This window comes from Candoia aspera, chromosome 14 (assembly GCF_035149785.1).
Source record: "Candoia aspera isolate rCanAsp1 chromosome 14, rCanAsp1.hap2, whole genome shotgun sequence".
In the NCBI taxonomy this organism is placed as follows: domain Eukaryota; kingdom Metazoa; phylum Chordata; class Lepidosauria; order Squamata; family Boidae; genus Candoia; species Candoia aspera.
Genome location: NC_086166.1, coordinates 6,009,246 through 6,028,041, shown reverse-complemented (window position 1 = coordinate 6,028,041; position 18,796 = coordinate 6,009,246). Strand labels below are relative to the sequence as shown.

Below are 18,796 nucleotides of genomic sequence, written 5' to 3'. Positions count from 1 at the left end.
TACATTACATGGTATGTAAATGTTGTTTACCTCTATGTGTGTCCTAACAGTCAGAAATCACGCTGAGACGAGGAGTAGGTGTCATGAGTAAGGATGGTGAGCAGGGGGCTCCCATCCAGACTGTTAAGCGCATGCGTAGCACTGAGGAATTGGGCAGCCATTCAAAGAGGCACAGATCGGGCCCGTCTTAACCTTTGGGGTTTATCTGTCTGGGTTTTTCCCACGCTTCTTCAGTTTGTTAGGATTCCTGTTATGTACAAGCAATAAACATTAGAGACCAGTTCCTTGTTTCAGCGTGTTTCCTGGCTGTTAGGACAGTACGTCTCTAGTGTTTATTACTGCTACATAAGACAGAATCCTAACAAACTGAAGAAGCGTGGGAAAAACCCAGACAGATAAACCCCAAAGTCAAGGCGGGTCTGATCTGTGTCTCTTTGAATGGCTGCTTAACTCCTCAGTACTACGCATGCGTTTTCCCCCCTGGATAGAGGCCCCCTCCTGCTCGCCATCAGTACTCATGACAGTGTGTCTGTTGATGGCTGCTTTGTCTGAGTGCCAGGCTTCCAGGAATTCTCTGGCGTTTTTTGGATTTGGCTTGGTTTACATACCGTTCGGAAGAGACAACAGAAAAGCCAAAAGACCAGAATACTCCCTTGCCAGCAATCAACACCCAGATAGGCAAAAATCAACACTAGGATTAACACCAGAGGAACCATCAAATAGCACAGTACACCTTAATTAAGGAACTATTAACTCAGGCAACCAACCAAGCAGCAAACAACAACCCAATCAAAGAACTCCCAAGGAGAGAACAACACCCCCACCAACACAAGCAGGGCAAGCCATACACTGAGAGCAAGGCCCACTCCCTCTTCGCACTGAAGGTGTTGCCTAGTCTGGCAATGAAACGTCTGCAAGGAAACAACAAGGCTTGGAGAGCACCCAGGACTCCACATCTCTACTTCGTCCTGGATCCCCTCCTTTTTTTTTTTTCATCAGAAAAACTTTTCCATTGTTGCTGTTTTTTTCTTTCATTTATGAAATGAACAAGCCAACCTTCTACAACTGAGGTGTCTCCAGAAAAGTGAACTCTTAACTCCCAGAATTCTCAAGGGATGGTTGGGAATTCTGGGACTCTGCCTACCGGCAGGGCATCCCACTTGGGAAAGGCTATCATTGACAGAAATAAAATAGTGAGCATCAGTTGAATGAGTGAAAAGAGGGTACCAGACAACCCTGTGGCCTGTTGGGTCACCCTTTGGGAGGAAGGTGGTGCAGTCTGATGTGACCAGAATGAACACTACATTTTAGGCTGACCGTATTTTTTTTACCCCAATGCTAGACAGTCCCGTGATCATCTAAGAAGAGTATAGATCATAAATAGAAAAATAATTATAGTGGCAAATGAACGTCAAGAATAAGTCAATATTGCCTTACCTAAACAGATCAACAGAATGACCACAGGTGGGCAAAAAAACATTGGGAGTGGGCGTGACTTCTGATTTCCTGCCAGCTTCCTCATGGACTTTGCTTGTGGGAAGCTGGCAGGGAGCGTCGGAAATCATAATCACTTGACCGGCCACAGCTTTGCGAATCAAACTGGTCTGAACATCATGGAAATTTCAGTTGCACAGGAATAACGGATCCCAGATTTTTAATGCATGTTTTAAGTTAGTGGCTTTGAGATAACCTTGATTCAGAAATGGTTGCGGTATAATGCACTGTTTGGGCTAACTTGAGGGTACAAATAGGCAAACAGATAAACCCGATGAGAGTTTTAGTGGAATATAGCTAGCCTGAATTCCTGCCTTGTGTTGCTTGAACCCGGTTGTTGCAAATTGCTGAGAATTCTCTTGGGGAAATCTAAGTAATCTTGGAGTCTGGCTACGTAAATAGTGCATGCAAATCCATACATATATGTGCAATTAGACATGGATATATGTGTTATTACTGTCCAGAACCTGAGTTCCAGTTCATTTCTCTCTCTTCCGATCTTGAAATCTGTGGCTCGTGGCAGAAGCTCTTCAGCTCTTCCTAATTTGGGGAGAGATCAAGAGGGGTGTCATGTAGCAGAATGCCAACCCCGAGAGCTTTGTTTTGGACTGTTTGGGTTCTGTGTTTTGAATTCCCACTTAAGAAGGGGACCTGCTTTCCTTTGATTCCATGCAGATGCCTTGGCCGCCTGCAACTACTTACCCCAGTCCCGAGAGAAAATCATTGGTGCTCTCTTCAAAGCCCTCAATTCGACAAACAACGAGCTTCAGGAGGCCGGCGAGGCATGCATGCGGAAGGTTGGTGGCGGGGAAACCCAGCCCTTTCCTCTTGGCCTCCTTTCCTTTCTTGCCCAAGACCACAAGCTGCAAGAAAGCAGAGGGCTGTTGAGGCCGATGGAGTCTCTGTTGAGGTGTTGGTTGTGGGAAGACCCTGTAATTGGGCCACTGCGAAGCAGATGGGATGGGGAGAAAGCTTCAACTTGGAGGTCAACATCTCCAGGGCCTCTGAAATGCACGATGCTACCTCCCAAATGGAGAACAAACATTTTCCTAAGGTGTTTTCTCCATGCCACCTTTACCACCTACCCATACGGACTTGAACGAAGGCTGTTGGGGTAGCTGTAATGCCACTTGAATGGATCTTTAATTGTCTTGCCCCAAACTGTTAAAGGCACTGCTGATGGCTGCCTGTGGGGCCTGTAATATTCAGAACTAAGCTGCCCAGAGTCACTTCTTGAGATGGGCAGCTATAGAAATCAAATCAAATCAAATAAACAAATAAATAAACAGTAGGGCTCAAACTGCTCGTCTTAAACTTAGAGAGACAGGCAGTGGGCTCATTTTCTGGGTGCAGGCACAGTGACAGTTTTTTTCCTAAGAAGTTGGCGCGGTGAGTTAAATGTCTAATGCAGCCTTTCTCATCTTTTCGACCCTGGAGGAACCCTTGAAATATTTTTCAGGCCTCGGGGAAGGAACCCCTGCACATTCAGGCTCAAATATGGGCCAGAAGTTACAAAATTATTACATTCCTTTCATGGGTAGGCCTGTAGATACGCAGGAACAGTGTTCTTAAACAGAAAATAAAGAATGAAACTTACCTCTTGAGTATGAAGTTGCCTGAATTTGAATTTTTTTTAAAAAAATAGATTGGGATCTACCAGGGAACCCCTAGGGACCTCTCGTGGAACTTAAGGGTGCCACGGAACCCTGGCTGAGAAACCCTGGTCTGATGTTTGATTGGCAGGGGTTACCTGACTGAGAGGCCAGGGTTGACCAGCTATGGGAGTTTGCTAAGAGCCAGCATTATATATTGGTTAGACCAGTGTTTCTCAATCTCAGCAACTTTAAGCTGGGTGGCTGGGGAATTCTGGGAGCTGAAGTCCACTCAGCTTAAGTTGCTGAGATGGAGAAATATTGGGTTAGACGGATGAAATAAACCAAGGCACGTATTGCAGGCAACGTGCTATTTTTGTCTAGTTACGGTGTCACGGAACAGCACGGCCTTATTTTGATCGTGGTACAGCCGCATAGAAGGAGCATTTGCTTCCTCCTGGCGTTCCCCAATACTTGCCTCTTTTTGCCCCCCCCGCAGTTTTTGGAAGGTGCAACTATTGAAGTGGACCAGATTCACACCCACATGAGGCCGTTGCTAATGATGCTGGGCGACTATCGAAGTTTGACCCTAAACGTGGTGAACAGGCTGACGTCGGTGACGAGGCTCTTCCCCAACTCCTTTAACGATAAATTTTGTGACCAGATGATGGTGAGGATGTGCAACAAAGGCGTTTCACGAAGCGTGGTCCAAGGACCCCTGGGGGTCTCTGGGGCCTGCAAAATCAAAATTATTTGCCAGCCTCATTAACATCCCATCGAACGATCTTGAGAAGCAGCAGAGGCAGCGAATGCATCAATTTTAATTTTTAATATGTAAATATCGGTCAGTATAACCTGCACAAACAAAAGCTCTCTTGGTGTCCTCCATAATATTTAGAAGTGGGAAGGGGTTTTGAGAGAGGCCATGGGTGTGTGTTACGATGTCATCATGCAAATGACACAAGTTCTGTAATTTGCTTCGGTCTTGTCATGACGCAAATACAGGCAATCCTCACTTGACAGACCGATTGGGACTGGAATTTTGGTTGCTAAGCGATGTGGTCATTAAGTGAGTCCAACCCGATTTTGTGACCTTTTTTTGCGGCGGTCGATAAGTGAATCACATGGTTCCCCGTTGATTTTGCTTGCCGAAAGCTGGCTGGGAAGGTTGAAAATGGTGATCGTGTGCCTGCGGGACACTGCGACGATCATAAGTGCGAGGACTGTCACAAGTTGGTTTTTTCCAGCACCGTCATTAGTCCAAACCATAGGTAAACATGGTTGTTAAGTGAGAACTACTTGTAATGGGCAACATATACATTGTGTCATTTGTGGCATATCATGATCCGCACGGAGTGACTTTTCTCATTGGCAGACATATCTGCTAATCAGGAACATAAAGAGTGCAGGATGTGACTGTCTCTTTAATCCTTTTGTAGCAACACTTGCGTAAATGGATGGAAGTGGTGGTCCTTACCCATAAAGGAGGACAGAGGAGTGATGGCAACGTAAGTAGGAATCCGTTTTTCATGCGCTGGACTCCAAAACAGAGACGCTTACAGTATAAGGGGAAACCTCTTGTTAACTGCCAGGTTTTGATTCCAAATCATCTGCCTTGCTTAATAACTATTTTTCATACAATTTAAGCATTTGCATTTTTCATAATCACCTTGCAGCCGCTCCATGGCACTGGGATGCAGCTGGTGGGACATTTGCTGCTGGACCTTGGGTGCAAGAAAGGCCCCCTTTTGGCTGAGTGAACGGTGTGCAAGTTACCCTGCTGTGAAAGGTGTGGCTGGGCAACAGTTGGTTTCCATGGGCAATTCCATCCCAGTACATCACTTGCTCGGCTTTTCCCAAGTCTGGTCCTCGGAGGTGTTCTGGCTCCCAACCACTGCTGGGACGTTGGAGATAATTAGTCCAATTCACCCCACTCCAATCTGGTACCCTCCAGAGGCATTAGGATTGTAATTCCCCGATTTCCAGCCAGAATGGCCTCTAGGCTCTGGATTGGGGGAATCTGCCCCAACGGATGTGGAGAACCCTGGCTGGGGTGGACTGATTCAATCCATCATAATTTATTGAGGTCCTAGACCAGTACATGGGTTCAGAAGAACTGATTCATTAAGAGTTATCCATCCTTAGAAAAATTACACGTTGACCTGGAAGTCATTCTGTCTCTTTTCTTCCCCTCCAGTTAATGTACTGGATGCTCCAAGCTGCTTGCACATCACATTCCCCCCCACCTCCCCCCCACCCCGGAAGGGTATGTTTAGTCAGTGTCCATGTTTAGGGGAAAAGAAAGTAGAGTCTCCTATCAGACTAAAGGAAACTAGTGAAAGCTAGTAAAAGGCTGACAGATGTTCCATGCTGTGCCTTCTGAATTTTTTTTTTAAAAGAAATGACGGGCTGGTTTGTGTTGGCCAGAGCTCTATCAGGTTGAATCCCCCAGGAGAAATCTGCATCTCTATAGTCTTGGTGTATCATTAATATTTAGCATTTTCTTCCTATTTCATTTTTAGTCTCCTGGTACCTAAAATCTATAGCCATCGTTGGTTTTTTGGGTCCTTTGGAAGGATTCATTAGTTGGGCAAAACTAATGATCGGTATATTTTCTGCAAATTTTTCTGTCCAGCAGTTGCATTACAGCACAGCAGCTTGGTTTTAACGGTGTGCCTTCGTCTGGTATTTTCCGTCACAATTGTCCATGTTTCGGTGTGTTTGTGTGTGTGTGTGTGTGTGTAAAATCTGTTCTTTAAACAGCCGTGGAAGTCTGTCAGGGGAGTATCAAAAATGTGGTTTCAATCTTGAGTAGCGAGCATTCGATATTAAAAGCTTTCTGCAAAGTGATAAGGGAATACAGACATGATAAATTACTGCTAGTTAATAAAGTTTGAAGTGTGGATGGTACTTGTCTGAAAGCTTTGCAGGAAGGCTGGAATCAGCCAAGTCCTTTTGAAGCTTCCATCGTTCAGCTTTGATTTCCACCGAAGATGGTGCAGTCTGTTTCAGTCACTTTCTTGGCACCTCCGCCAGCCTCCTGGAGTTTCAACAAAGCTTTTGGTCCTTTCTGGTTTTCCAGATGGGCCAGCAAAATGCTTCTAAGGAACTCACAAACCAAAATCTCCCCCCTTAGAACTTCTTATTCTTCATACTTGTAATCCTATTGAGGATGACGAAGTATGTAATCCTTTGACTCATCTTCTTCTTTCATGACCCATCTTCTTCTCTCCTGGGTGGTAGAGAGGAGTAGTCCTCTGCAAAGTCAGCGTATGATGATATGTTGATTCCTACCGATAAACTCCCTTTCTTTGGAGTGCCACCTCCAAGAATATAAAGCCCACCCATTTGGGTTGTGTCACAAAAGAGCCTGCTTCTGAGTAGACAACCCAGATAATCACCAGCAATGAATTGCTCTGTGTCTGGATTCAACATCAGCCTTGCTTGGCTTGATGTCCTCCTGAGGTTTTTTATACCACATCTCCCAAACTTCCGAAGGGAACTCTTGCCTGAGAGTTCTGGGAGTTGTAGTTACGGATCCTTTGATCACAACAGACACTTAGAGAGTCCTGCTGACCATATACCCATAACATAACCTGTATCCAGGTGTTGCCTTTAGCTGCAGGCCTTTGCTTGGGCAGGGGTCAGCAGTCTGTGGTACTCCCGATATTACTCCTAACATCCATTGCCAGAACATCCATAGGTTATCTAGCCCTATGTCAGGGTGTGGGTGGGGGGGAGTTCCTCCAGGGTGATTAAGCTTGTGTTCCTAATGCTTCTACCACTCTCTTGGTCCCCAGGAACATCTGTCTGATAATCCTGTGAAGTAGATTAGTCCAAGGACGAGGCTAGTTTGTTCTGACTATGGTTTGTTGAAGAAGCCATACTAGCCTGGTTCACACCCAGTGCCAAGCAAACCAGGGCAGAGTCACCAGCAAGAGAATGATAGTTCCCAACATTTTGACCTGGGAATTACAGGCAAATTTGCATTGGATGCCTTTCACCTTGCCTTTGGAAATTTCCCGATGCATATTATCTTACTGAAATTCACCCGATTTGCCTTGTCAACAAGATGGGCCGGAATCTCTTCCTTGGGAAAAATAAAGCCCTGGAATAAAACGGCACTGGCTTTTCGGTTTTGGCGTTAATGCAGGTGTTCTTCCCCTGCCCCTCTCAAATATTTTAAGGAAGTCTTTCTACTCACATGCCTAACATACAGTGAATTTTATCTAGGCCAGCCTTTCTCAACCTTTTGACCCTGGAGGAACCCTTGAAATATTTTTCAGGCCTCGGGGAAGCAACCCCTGCCCATTCAGGCTCAAAGATAGGCCGGAAGTTACAAAATTATTATATTCCTTTCATGGGTAGGCCTGTTGATATGCACTAAGTGTTCTTAAACTGAAAATAAAGAATGAAACTTACCTCTTGAATGTGCAGTTGCCTGAATTTGAAATAATTTTTTAAATAAATCATGATCTCCCAGGGAACCCCTCGTGACCTCTCGCGGAACCCGAGGGTGCCACGGAACCCTGGTGGAGAAATCCTGGCCTGGATGGTGCTAAAAGCGGGTCCCTGTCCGCTCTCCTGAGATCCTGCTCTTCGTATTCATTTTTCCCAGATGGTTTTCTTAAAACATGTCGAAAGGATGCAAAGCGTTTGGGTGTGTGTGCGAATTAGCCAATTGGAGGTGGCTAATCTGCACAGCCTGGTTTGTTCTCTCAGGCACTGGAAGGGGAATTTCTGGTTGTGGCTTCCTCGCGCCACACTGCTGGTCCTCCCCTGCGAGAACCTGAATGCCGCTTTTCACTGTCTTGTCGAGCTCTAATCTCTCCCCCCCCCCCCCCAATGTGCAATATTTTTTTTTTTTGGAAATATGGGGAGTTCTATGTATTCGGTGTGTGTTCAAATAGCAAAAAAGAAAAAAAAGTTGCTTTTCCCATCCTTAGGACAGTATTGCGGAGTGCAGGAAATGTTCCTTGTCTCCATTCGGTCAGTTTGAGGTGAGAACACGATCCCTACTTAAAAAATAATCAGTTTTTGGTTGGTTGGTTGCTTTTTCACCCTGACTGCAATCCAAAGCACCAGCACATCCACTTTTTTGTTTTGTTTCTTGTTTTGTTTTGGGCATTTGTGTTCCTTTTTTTGTTGTTGTTCATGCCGTGAATTTTTGTTTTTTCTTTTCTTTTTTTCTTTTGTTTGGTTCAGCCTGCCGTGGAAGGGGTAGAGGTGAGAATTGTTGGTAGAGGCACAAGGAAGTGGTGATCCTCCTCCTCCTCCTTCATCTTCTCCTCCTCCTCCCTTTCCTTTTCATCTTCCTCCTCCTCCTCCTCCTCCTTCCCATCTTCCTCCTCCTCCTTGCCATCTTCCTTCTCCTCTTCCTCCTTCCCCTTCTCCTCCTCCTCCACCTTCTCGTTGTTCCTTTTTCTAACCTTTTGGTTTCACTGTTATTTTTGCTGTGGTTTGTTAGCTGTATTTGTTGCATATTGGGGCAGAATGCATTGTGCCTTTGAGTGCAGTGCTGTGATTTGTCCTCTGTTTTCTCGTCTGTGATGGAGTTGTTTGCGTAACACTTGCCATGTGAAGGAGTTTTAAGCATGTTCTTTATTTTTCACTGGGAGATTTGGTGTGTGTGTGTGTTTATATATCTCTGAATGTTTTGAGTTGCTAATGTCAAACTGAAAAGAAATAACTGAGGTCCCCGTTTTGGAAGCTGTGACGGCTTCTCTATCCTATACTTGATTGAAGTCCTGGAAATGCAGCCACCGTTCTAGATTTAATGCACTTTTTTCTCCTTCCCCCTCCTTCCCCCTCCTCTTTATGGCGTTTACTGCAATCCAGTGTGAAAAACAAATGGCTGGTAGAAAAACAGCCATCCTGTGAAAGAGGCCCAGCGAGGATGGCCCAGCTGGATTTTAAAGCAGCTAGTCCACATGAACAGCTGAGCTGCAGTGCTAGAGAAAGATCTTTTAAAAGCCAGGCAGAAGTTTTTATGGTCCCATCCTGTCCGAGTCCATTTTCAGTAGCAGGTTTTGCCTTTTGAAGAGAAGCGTACCACTTCAGAGTTTCATAACTTACCACGCCTCTGTTGTCATTCCGTTAAAAACAAATGAGAAAAGAGTTACAGATTTCACTTCCGAAATTTAACCAAGTGATCTAGGTAGACCCCTGGCCCCTCAAACTAAGGCAGTTTCTTAAACACCCTGGGGTAAGTAACCATGGTTTAACTCCTTGCTTTGGTTTGCTAGCTATATTAACTTGTAGAAAGAGGACTGTAGCTTCGGGTAGGGGTAGCTGTTGTGTTATATATATATAAAACACACTGGGCGTTTGCTGATATTTCCATTTTATCTTCAGGAAATGAAGATTTGCTCAGCAATTATAAACCTATTTCATCTGATCCCGGCCGCTCCACAGACGCTCGTCAAACCCTTGCTGGAAGTGGTGATGAAAACGGAACGGGCCATGTTGATTGAGGTAAAGGACTGCTGTTTCCTTAATTGTTTCTGATCCGCTGTTTGGGCAGGTGGTCCTCGCCTTACGACCACCATTGGGACCAGAAGTTCCATCGTAAGTCGTTACAGTCGCGAGTTGAGTCACCACATGACCAGACCTGATTTTACGAGCATTTTTGCAGCAGTTGTTAAGCGAATCCCTGTGGTCGTTAAGCAAATCCAGCTTCCCCAATGGGCATTTTTTTTTCTGTTCATACAATACTGAGCATTGCCCAATAACTTGGCCTTATATAAACATACTCAGAGTGTAAAATATGGAATCCCTGTGCTTAGCCTGGATTTGAAAGGAAAAGCCAAATGTCTTGCATTTTAAAAATGTTTTAAAAGCCTGTAATTTACTGATAGGAGAGTTGTCGTCATGTTTTGCAGTCTATAAGAAAAGGGGTTCTTCAGAAAGCAAGCTGGACAGCTTTGTGCTTGCTCACATGTTAATGGAGCCTGCTTTCCTTTGTAATCCGCTTTGCAGGCTGGCAGCCCCTTCCGCGAACCATTAATCAAATTTCTGACGCGTCACCCATCTCAGACGGTCGAGCTCTTTATGATGGAAGCGACCTTAAATGATCCACAGTGGAGCAGGATGTTCATGGTAATACGCAGTTGGCTTTCTTAAACTGACCTTTGCCATCCCAACCTAGTGCTGGCATTCAGTGTTCAGTCTTGACGGGTCTGCATTAGGTGGCATGAACTCTAGTCCACCTGAAATGCACCACCTTGGGCAAGGACGCAGTGTTGAAGATGGGGAGATGTTCGAGATGGCCAAGGAGCCTGGGAAGAAACAGGAGGACCTCTATCCTCCAGCCATCAGGAGATGGTGGAGCTAGTTAGGCGTTTATCTCATAAAGTTTATCTCTCACTAGACATCCCATGACCGGTTGGGTCATCATTTCAGAGGTACTTCCTTACCAGATTCCTCAACAATGGCAGAGCTTCTAATGTCCTGCCTTCACTGAAAAAGCTCTTAAAATTCAGGGAGACCTTCAGAGATGGATCTGCCTCGAAAGTAGCCCATGCCATTCATACTGAACTATATAGCCCAGTCAGACATCAGCAGTTGACCACTGGAACATGTTTTATGACATTTTGTATTATGTCACATAACATGTTTTATGGTAATTTTTATGTCATACAACGTTTTCTAAAATTTGCCAAATTTCAGTTCCGTGGGAGTCACGGGTCACGGATTTCGGACACGTTCTGTAAGTTTGCCCGTTTGAGGTACCTTGGTCCAAAAATTGTTGCCCTACGATGCACAGTTTTGCCCAGTTAAAGGGTACAAAGAATCAGACAGACACGAGAGTTTTAGTACTATATAGATTCCAAGATCCCCTAATTCTTGCATTAAACCCTGTGTGCTCCTTGGTTCCTTGACCACGCCCTGCTGTAAGGAGTTTGACAGCAAAGCTGTTGCTGGGTATAATGGAATGATGCCTTACATCCCTCCTCTTTGGACTGAATTTGGTACCATATTTTCCAACTAGCAAATGCTTCTGCCTTTCAGTAAACTTTGTTAGTCAGAAAAGATGATACCGAACTCTTTCTGATTTTTTTGCCACCACAGACTTAACATATTTCTTCTCCTATGCCTACTCTATAGAGCAGGGTTTCTCAACCTTAGCCACTTTAAGATGTGTGGGCTTCAACTCCCAGAATTCCCCAGCCAGCATGAGGGAAGAAACTGTGCTGTAGAAAGTTTCCAGAAAGACAGCAGAAGTTAACAAAAGCTTTGCAGCACCTTATCGTCAGGAAAACATTTGCTGCTGCTTGGCCTTTGGGCTAAAATCAGTTGTAGTGTGTAGCGATAAACTTTTATGGATCATAATCCATAGTTTGGATTAAAGTCCTAGGGAGGACTATTATATATGCACCTCCCTTTTTTTCTTTTTGGCACGGTGGATGTGCTTTCAGCCACAGGGGTGTGCAATGTAAATGTATTCAGACATTTACACAACCGTATTATTACACAACCGTATTTTTACACAGCCGTATTATTATTTGACCAGGGCTGGTGTGAGTCTACCTCATGGTTGGCTCTGGCAAGGGGAAGGGAGGAGACAAGGAGAAGAAAGTATCAGTCTTCAATAAAAAAGTAAAACTATTCTGCCAGTATTTGAGGTGTGATTTGTATTTTATATTCCAATTTGGGCAAACTGGGCATTTGATGTGCAAAGCAAGGTTGCTAAGCTGTGGTTGGCACAGAGGCCTTGTAGAAAATCACGTCTCGGGCATTTTTTGTAGACACTGGGTGGGTGTCTTCACCAGAAGTTTTTATTTCCCCCCTATTTTTTTTTAAAACAGAGTTTTTTAAAACACAAAGATGCCAAGCCTTTGCGGGATGTCCTGGCGGCAAATCCCAGCCGTTTCATCACGTTACTCTTACCTGGCGGTACCCAGACAGCTGTTCGGCCTGGCTCCCCCAGCACCAGCACCATGCGCCTTGATCTCCAGTTTCAAGCTATTAAGGTATGGTAATTCTCTCCAAAATGTGATGCTAAAAGGTACCGATCTGGATTTCACTGGATTAGCTAGCTGTGGAGAGTAAGGAAGATGACCTTGAAGGAGATATGCAGGAGCTGTTACCCAGGAAGAATGGGCTGAAACATTTTTTAAGCCCTGGGAAACAAGGTAATATTGCTCAATCTCGAGTGGCTGAACGCCACTTGTCCCTCTAAGAAGTTGGACGCCGACCGCTCGGGCGTCACACAACTACTCGTTCATGGGGAATAATTGCAGTCCCCGATCCCCATCACGAATGGGGTTCAGTGGGTTACCTGCACCTGTCGGCGTAGGGTAGACACACGCTGAGCCAGTCAGTGTAGCTTGTGCGCAGCCCCGGACATCTAAGGGCATCGCAGACCTTGTTGTTTATTCGTTCAGTCGCTTCCGACTCTTCGTGACTTCATGGACCAGCCCACGCCAGAGCTTCCTGTCAGCCGTCAACACCCCAGCTCCCCCAGGGACGAGTCCGTCACCTCTAGAATATCATCCATCCATCTTGCCCTTGGTCGGCCCCTCTTCCTTTTGCCTTCCACTCTCCCTAGCATCAGCATCTTCTCCAGGGTGTCCTGTCTTCTCATGATGTGGCCAAAGTATTTCAGTTTTGCCTTTAATATCGTTCCCTCAAGTGAGCAGTCTGGCTTTATTTCCTGGAGGATGGACTGGTTTGATCTTCTTGCAGTCCAAGGCACTCTCAGAATTTTCCTCCAACACCACAGTTCAAAAGCATCTATCTTCCTTCTCTCAGCCTTCCTTATGGTCCAGCTCTCGCAGCCATATGTTACTACGGGGAACACCATTGCTTTAACTATCGCAGACCTACAGGGTAATATTTAGAAGTGGCTCAGGCAGACACACTCCTGATTCACTGGGGTACAAGGAGGTACAACACGATCTGACTTGCAAGGTTCTGTTATTACAGCCAATCTCAATAAAGGTAGTTTTAGCCTTCCTGTGGAGTGGATTTCCTGGTCTGGTCTACCTAGTGGGACTGGCACCAGCAGATTCCTCCAAAGTGTATTCAGATGCTAGATTCTGCCCTCTTCAACGGCTCCCAGACTCTCTCCTTCTCTGAACATATTTGTTAGCACCCCTTTCTAATGTCTAGTCTCCTCTTCAAATTCTTCCATGCTTGATATAGGTCTCTTGTTAAAGTGAACACTTCCATAATTTTCTTTCTGTTTTCATCTGGTTTCCAAGGGTCTTCAGGTTCCTAATGCCCATGCCTAGAACCATGGCAGAGGAAACGTTAAGTGGACCATTACCCCTGCTCAAGGCAATTTACAGGCCAACGTCCTTGTTTTTGCTTCGACAGATCATAAGTATTATTGTTAAGAATGATGAATGCTGGGTGGCCAACCAACATTCTTTGGTGAGCCAACTGAGGCGAGTGTGGGTCAGCGACGCTTTCCAGGAGAGGCACCGGAAGGAGAACATGGCGGCCACAAACTGGAAGGAACCCAAACTTCTGGCCTATTGCTTACTGAATTATTGCAAGTGCGTCTTTTATGCTAATTATTAAACTTAGTGTCCTGCCTCTCTGTTTATACTTAAGCAAACCGGAGAGCGGATCACTCCCTCTCGTAGGGAACTCAAAGAGGGAATGGGATGGAGGTCTGGAGGGAAGGATATGACCCATGGGACCCTCCCACCCATGTGGAGGGCTGATGAAGAATGTCCCATCGCTCAGCAAGGGGGAGGGCCGGCCCGTGCGTGAAACCCACCCAGTGGGAAGAGGGTGATTGTGGGGGCCAAGCTGTCCTTGGACGGGGGTTCTGCTCAGCCATGGGACATCCAAAGGTAAGTCTGGGCCGGCCACTCAGCCCAACTGACCTTATGTGGGGGCTGGGGGGTGTAAAAAAAAGTGGTGGAGATCCTAATGGACACTGGAAGAAAAAGCAGGCTGTAAAATCAAGCCAGCAAATAAAGAATGAAATGGACATTTTGTCTCAGGCTAGGATGGTATGTGGGGAAAACCTTGGGAGACTGGGTCAAGAGACCCTGCCAAGGGAACGGTCAGATAAGAGACAGCATAGCCCGCAGCTGGATAGTGGGTGGGGCAAGAGGCTCAGAAGGGACTGTCCTTTCAGACTTGCAAGATTGATGTTAGCCTCGCAGGGTAAACCGGATAGGAATCACAACCAGATGAGCTAATACTACTTTATTGTAAAGCTACATGGCAGAATCTTGATGAATGGGACAGTCCATTTTGTCACAGGCCTCCCTTGGCTGGAAATATTTCCAACATCTGTAAAGTTGAGCCCTTCCCTTCCCTTCCCTTCCCTTCCCTTCCCTTCCCCATTCACCAGCTTCCCTTCCCTTCCCTTCCCTTCCCTTCCCTTCCCTTCCCTTCCCTTCCCTTCCCTTCTTCTCCATTCACCAGCTTCCCTTCCCTTCCCTTCCCTTCTCCATTCACCAGCTTCCCTTCCCTTCCCTTCTTCTCCATTCACCAGCTTCCCTTCCCTTCCCTGCACTCGCCTAAAGCCTTGATGAATGAGACAGGCCTTTGCAGCCAAGGGGAGCCTTCCGTGCCCTGCATGTTTTTACCTCTGGATTTCCTTCCCCCCTTCTTTCTTAGGAGGAATTACAACGATATCGAACTGCTTTTCCAGCTTCTCCGGGCCTTCACTGGCCGATTCCTCTGCAACATGACGTTTTTGAAGGAATACATGGAAGAAGAGCTTCCCAAAAACTACACCATTGCCCAGAAGCGGGCCCTGTTCTTCCGGTTTGTTGACTTCAGCGATCTCAACTTCGGCGATGAGCTGAAAGCCAAGGTAAAGCGCAGTCCAACCTGGCCGCGCATTCCTGTTCTCGAACAACCCGAGTCCCTTGGCTTTAAGTGCCGGGGAGCGTTTGATAGTTGCCAGCCCCCCTTCGGGAGAATTCTGTGCCCAGTGAGGAGGAATCATGGGTGAAGTCAGGAATTCATCTGACTCCCTTTCAAACGTGCCCCTTCTTGACTATGGACGTGCCGCTTTTCTGCGAGAGACATTGAATCTCAGGGTGGATTGGCGTGTCCTTTTGATAACTGCTTGTGCGTTGCCTTCTTGACGTTGCGGGTCACGCCGGCTCCCCAGTAGGCTCCCGAGCAGGTCTTCATCGTTCTGTTTTTCTTGTCTTTGGTTGCTAGGTTTTGCAGTACATTCTGAATCCTGCTTTCTTGCACAGCTTTGAAAAGGGGGAAGGGGAACAGCTTCTGGGACCCCCCAACCCTGAAGGCGATAACCCTGAAAGTATCACCAGCGTATTCATAACGAAGGTAGTTTCCGTGAAGAAGGGGAGAAAACAGGGTGGGAAGCCTGGGAGGGGATGCATCCCGAGCAGGGCCGGCTCTACCATCGGGTGGGGGGAGTTGGCTGTCTCCAACGGCGAAGGCGGTGGTCCGGGAGAGATGCGAGAGGGGGGGGGGCAGATCGGTTGTCCAGCTCTTTTGAATTCTATACTTTATAGGTCTTATTAGTATTCTGCATTCTATCTGAGGACAGAAAAACGGAAGTAAATAGGAAACAGGTACACAAGCTTTATAAGATCAGAAGATGGCATTTCAAAGTAATACTAGTTCTGCATTTTAAAATACCTGGTATCAGTTTAAAACATCAGATCGTTATTAAAATCAAGTCAATATTCAACGATTAACTGTAGCTGATGTAATATGAGTTGTGAATCGAAGTAGGAAATGACAGTGTGCCTAATCTAAGAATTCTATCTTGATTGACAAATGAAAGAAAAAAACAGGTATTAAAACCTTACGTTTAGAAAACTCAAACTTTGGAGTAGTACAAGCCCATATGTAGTACTGTAATCCAGAAATACTTTCCAGATTGAGTATCGGATTTGTTTCTCTTTTTCTTTTTTTAAAGAATTTTATTAATTTTCAAAGCACAGTTAAAATATAAAATATAGAGTATGGAAAAGCTAGAATACAGGACTAAAGAAAAAAAAAACTATAGAAGTGCAAAACAGACAGAAACAGAAGATGACTTCCGACTTTCTCCAATCCAGATATGATTAAGTTTACAAATACAATCTCTTGCCATTAGTTAAACCTTAGTAACATTATTTCTATCAAAACAAACCATTTAATCACAAGAACCCAAAATCAAAGCTTCATTTTTTTCTGACACAAGCAAGCAGTCTAAAAGCGGTTGCCAAGTAGAAATAAATCCAGAAACAGTATTTTCTCTTATCAACTCTGTTAACTTAGCTGTTTGGGCCAGGTCCATCATTATCTTTCAGCTCTTAAACTAGCCTGCTGCCTTTCGTGTAGTGTAGAAGGAGATACTGTTAGCTCATTTTCAACTGTCAGTCTGGTTGGTCCAGTCAGTTTCTCTCTGTGAAGCAAGGAGAATATCATCTTGGCCTTTGCCTCAAGTGGCAGACTATCTCTGATCGACTCTGATTAGAAATGTCTTTATTTCCCATTGATCTTGGTGCTCAATGGTCATATAGGAATTTCACTGCCAGGGACACATTTGGACGCTGGGAGAAGTGTGGTTTATTGTTGGCCAGCCGATAATCTTAGTCCAAAGAGGAAGCCTTTACCCTCTAGCCTTCTTCTCCAACCTGGTGCACGCCAGCTAGGTTAGGACTGCAATTCCAGGTTGACTGGAATACTTTCTGGGAGGCGAAACCCAGCATTTTGGAGGATGTCAAATTAGGGAAGGCTGGGCAGTCTTTTTTGCCCTCGGGAATCTTTGATATTTCAGGGAAGACTGCAGCTTCTACCCTTTTGGGCTCAAGTGTGCCTTGCCAGTTCAAGGCCCGGCAGCTCCTAGGAGTAATTTTAAGGTGCTCATGCAGATGCATATGTTTGATAATATATTCTGGACATTTCTTCCCCTCCATTTGGGCGATTCAGGTTCTTGATCCAGAAAAGCAAGCTGACATGCTGGATTCGCTCCGGATTTACCTCCTGCAGTTTGCCACCTTGCTGGTTGAGCACGCACCGCACCACATTCACGACAACAACAAAAACCGGAACAGCAAACTCCGCCGCCTTATGACCTTTGCTTGGCCCTGTTTGCTCTCCAAAGCCTGCGTCGACCCAGCCTGCAAATATAGTGGGCACTTGCTCCTTGCACACATCATTGCCAAATTTGCCATTCACAAAAAGATTGTCTTACAGGTATGTGTGGGGTGAATAAGAGGTTGGCAGTCTTTTGAAGCACCGTTTTGCAATTCATGCTAATTCTGAGTTTATCCACTCCTTCTATTTGCTTTGTTCCCCTTTCCATAATGAAATATGTGGGCATATTTGATTTAATGCATTGGTGTGTATGTCCATCCACTTGTGCATTAATATGGCCAAGAGATCCTTGAAGGCTTTGCTTGGGAAGAGGTGGTACAGTGTCATGCGCTGCCTACCTCTGAATAACTTTCAGACACTGGTTTGCAAAGCAGGCTCTGGTTTATTTCAGGGTAGGTACAACGTTGGTAGAAAAAAGCTGAGAGTGACAGGAGCGCGCCGGTGCGGGGTTTAAATACCCCGCGCCGGTCAGCGCCCCCTCGCTCTCGGTCACGTCACCCCCCTTTGTCCCATGCGTTGCCCTGCCATTGGTTGAGGGTTTCCAGGATCGCCCATCCTCAGGTTTTCATTCTTCTGCTGATTGCTTTCAGCTGGGCGATCCCCGTTGTATTGCCGCTGATGGCTTGGGTGGCTCCGTGATCCGTTTAGCTATTGTTTGTTAGCCGTTAGTCGTTGTGGGTTGATGGCTACTTAACTTGTACCCCTTCACCTATTTCCTTGTCATTGTCATGAGTGCCATTGCGCTGATGACTTTAGCTCAACGGCACTCATGACATACTGCCCCCTTTCCGAATAGTGTTCTCCCCCGGGTTTCTGGGTTTTCCCCATGGAGCTGTCAAAATGCCACATTTTTTTTTTTTTTTTTTTTTTTTTTTTTTTTAAAGTTCCCGCCGGAGTAGTTGTCGCCCCTCCCTTTGCTCCTCCCTCTACCACGTGCCTTCCCAGGGTGTGTCCATGGTGCGCATGCTCGGGTTCTGACCTGGCGTGCGCATGCTCCAGCCACACCCTGTTTGTTTGGCTCAGTTCGGCGAGGCGAGAGGCGTGGCTGGTCGGGTGCTTCTCAGCTCCAGGTAGGGCCCTTCTTTTCTTATTTAGAGTGCGTCGCCTTTGTTGTGTCTCTTGGGCGTTGCCCCCAGGTTGCCCTGTTGACTTGCTTGCCACTCCCCCGCGGCCGGGGGGCGGGGGGAGGGTGCTGGCGATCGTTTGTCACCACCCCGTGGGCCCGGGGCGGGGGGAGTGAGTCCCGGGGGGGGGAAGGTCCACCCAAGTCGCGGGCTTGGGGGGGGCCCTTTCCCTTGGGGCACGGGAGGCGGGGGGAGGCCTGCGGGGGGGGGTTTGGTTTTGCTGACCTTGGTTGCGGTTTGTCGGGGTATGCCCGGTGAAATGCTCTGGTCAGGTCAGGCGCGTTAACGTTATGCGCCGCCACCCATTCAGGGTGGGGGAAGTGTTTCCACCTGACCAGGTAGTGTAGGGTTCCTCGTTGTTTGCGGGAGTCGAGGATGTCCCTTATCTCGAAGTGGTGTTGCCCGTCGATCATAAGCGGTGCGGGCTGTGGCGTGCTTGGGTGCCATCGGGAGGTGGTTGCCGGTTTTAGGAGGCTGGTGTGGAACACCGGGTGGAGCCTCCGGAGGTTGTGTGGCAGGTCCAGGCGTATTGCTACCGGGTTCACTATTTGC

General features: G+C 46.5%; 1 protein-coding gene across 1 annotated transcript in view; it reads left to right on the top strand.

Annotated features, from left to right (window-relative positions):
* Positions 1–18,796, top strand: part of TRRAP (transformation/transcription domain associated protein) — a 141,852-nt gene that overhangs the window by 34,813 nt on the left and 88,243 nt on the right. Inside the window, exons 29-39 of the mRNA XM_063314921.1 lie at positions 2,170–2,291; positions 3,586–3,756; positions 4,526–4,594; positions 8,033–8,086; positions 9,441–9,560; positions 10,065–10,184; positions 11,894–12,058; positions 13,407–13,588; positions 14,670–14,868; positions 15,225–15,353; positions 16,953–17,219. Of these exons, the coding sequence (XP_063170991.1) occupies positions 2,170–2,291; positions 3,586–3,756; positions 4,526–4,594; positions 8,033–8,086; positions 9,441–9,560; positions 10,065–10,184; positions 11,894–12,058; positions 13,407–13,588; positions 14,670–14,868; positions 15,225–15,353; positions 16,953–17,219 (1,598 nt within the window). The remainder of the gene's footprint in view (positions 1–2,169; positions 2,292–3,585; positions 3,757–4,525; positions 4,595–8,032; positions 8,087–9,440; positions 9,561–10,064; positions 10,185–11,893; positions 12,059–13,406; positions 13,589–14,669; positions 14,869–15,224; positions 15,354–16,952; positions 17,220–18,796) is intronic.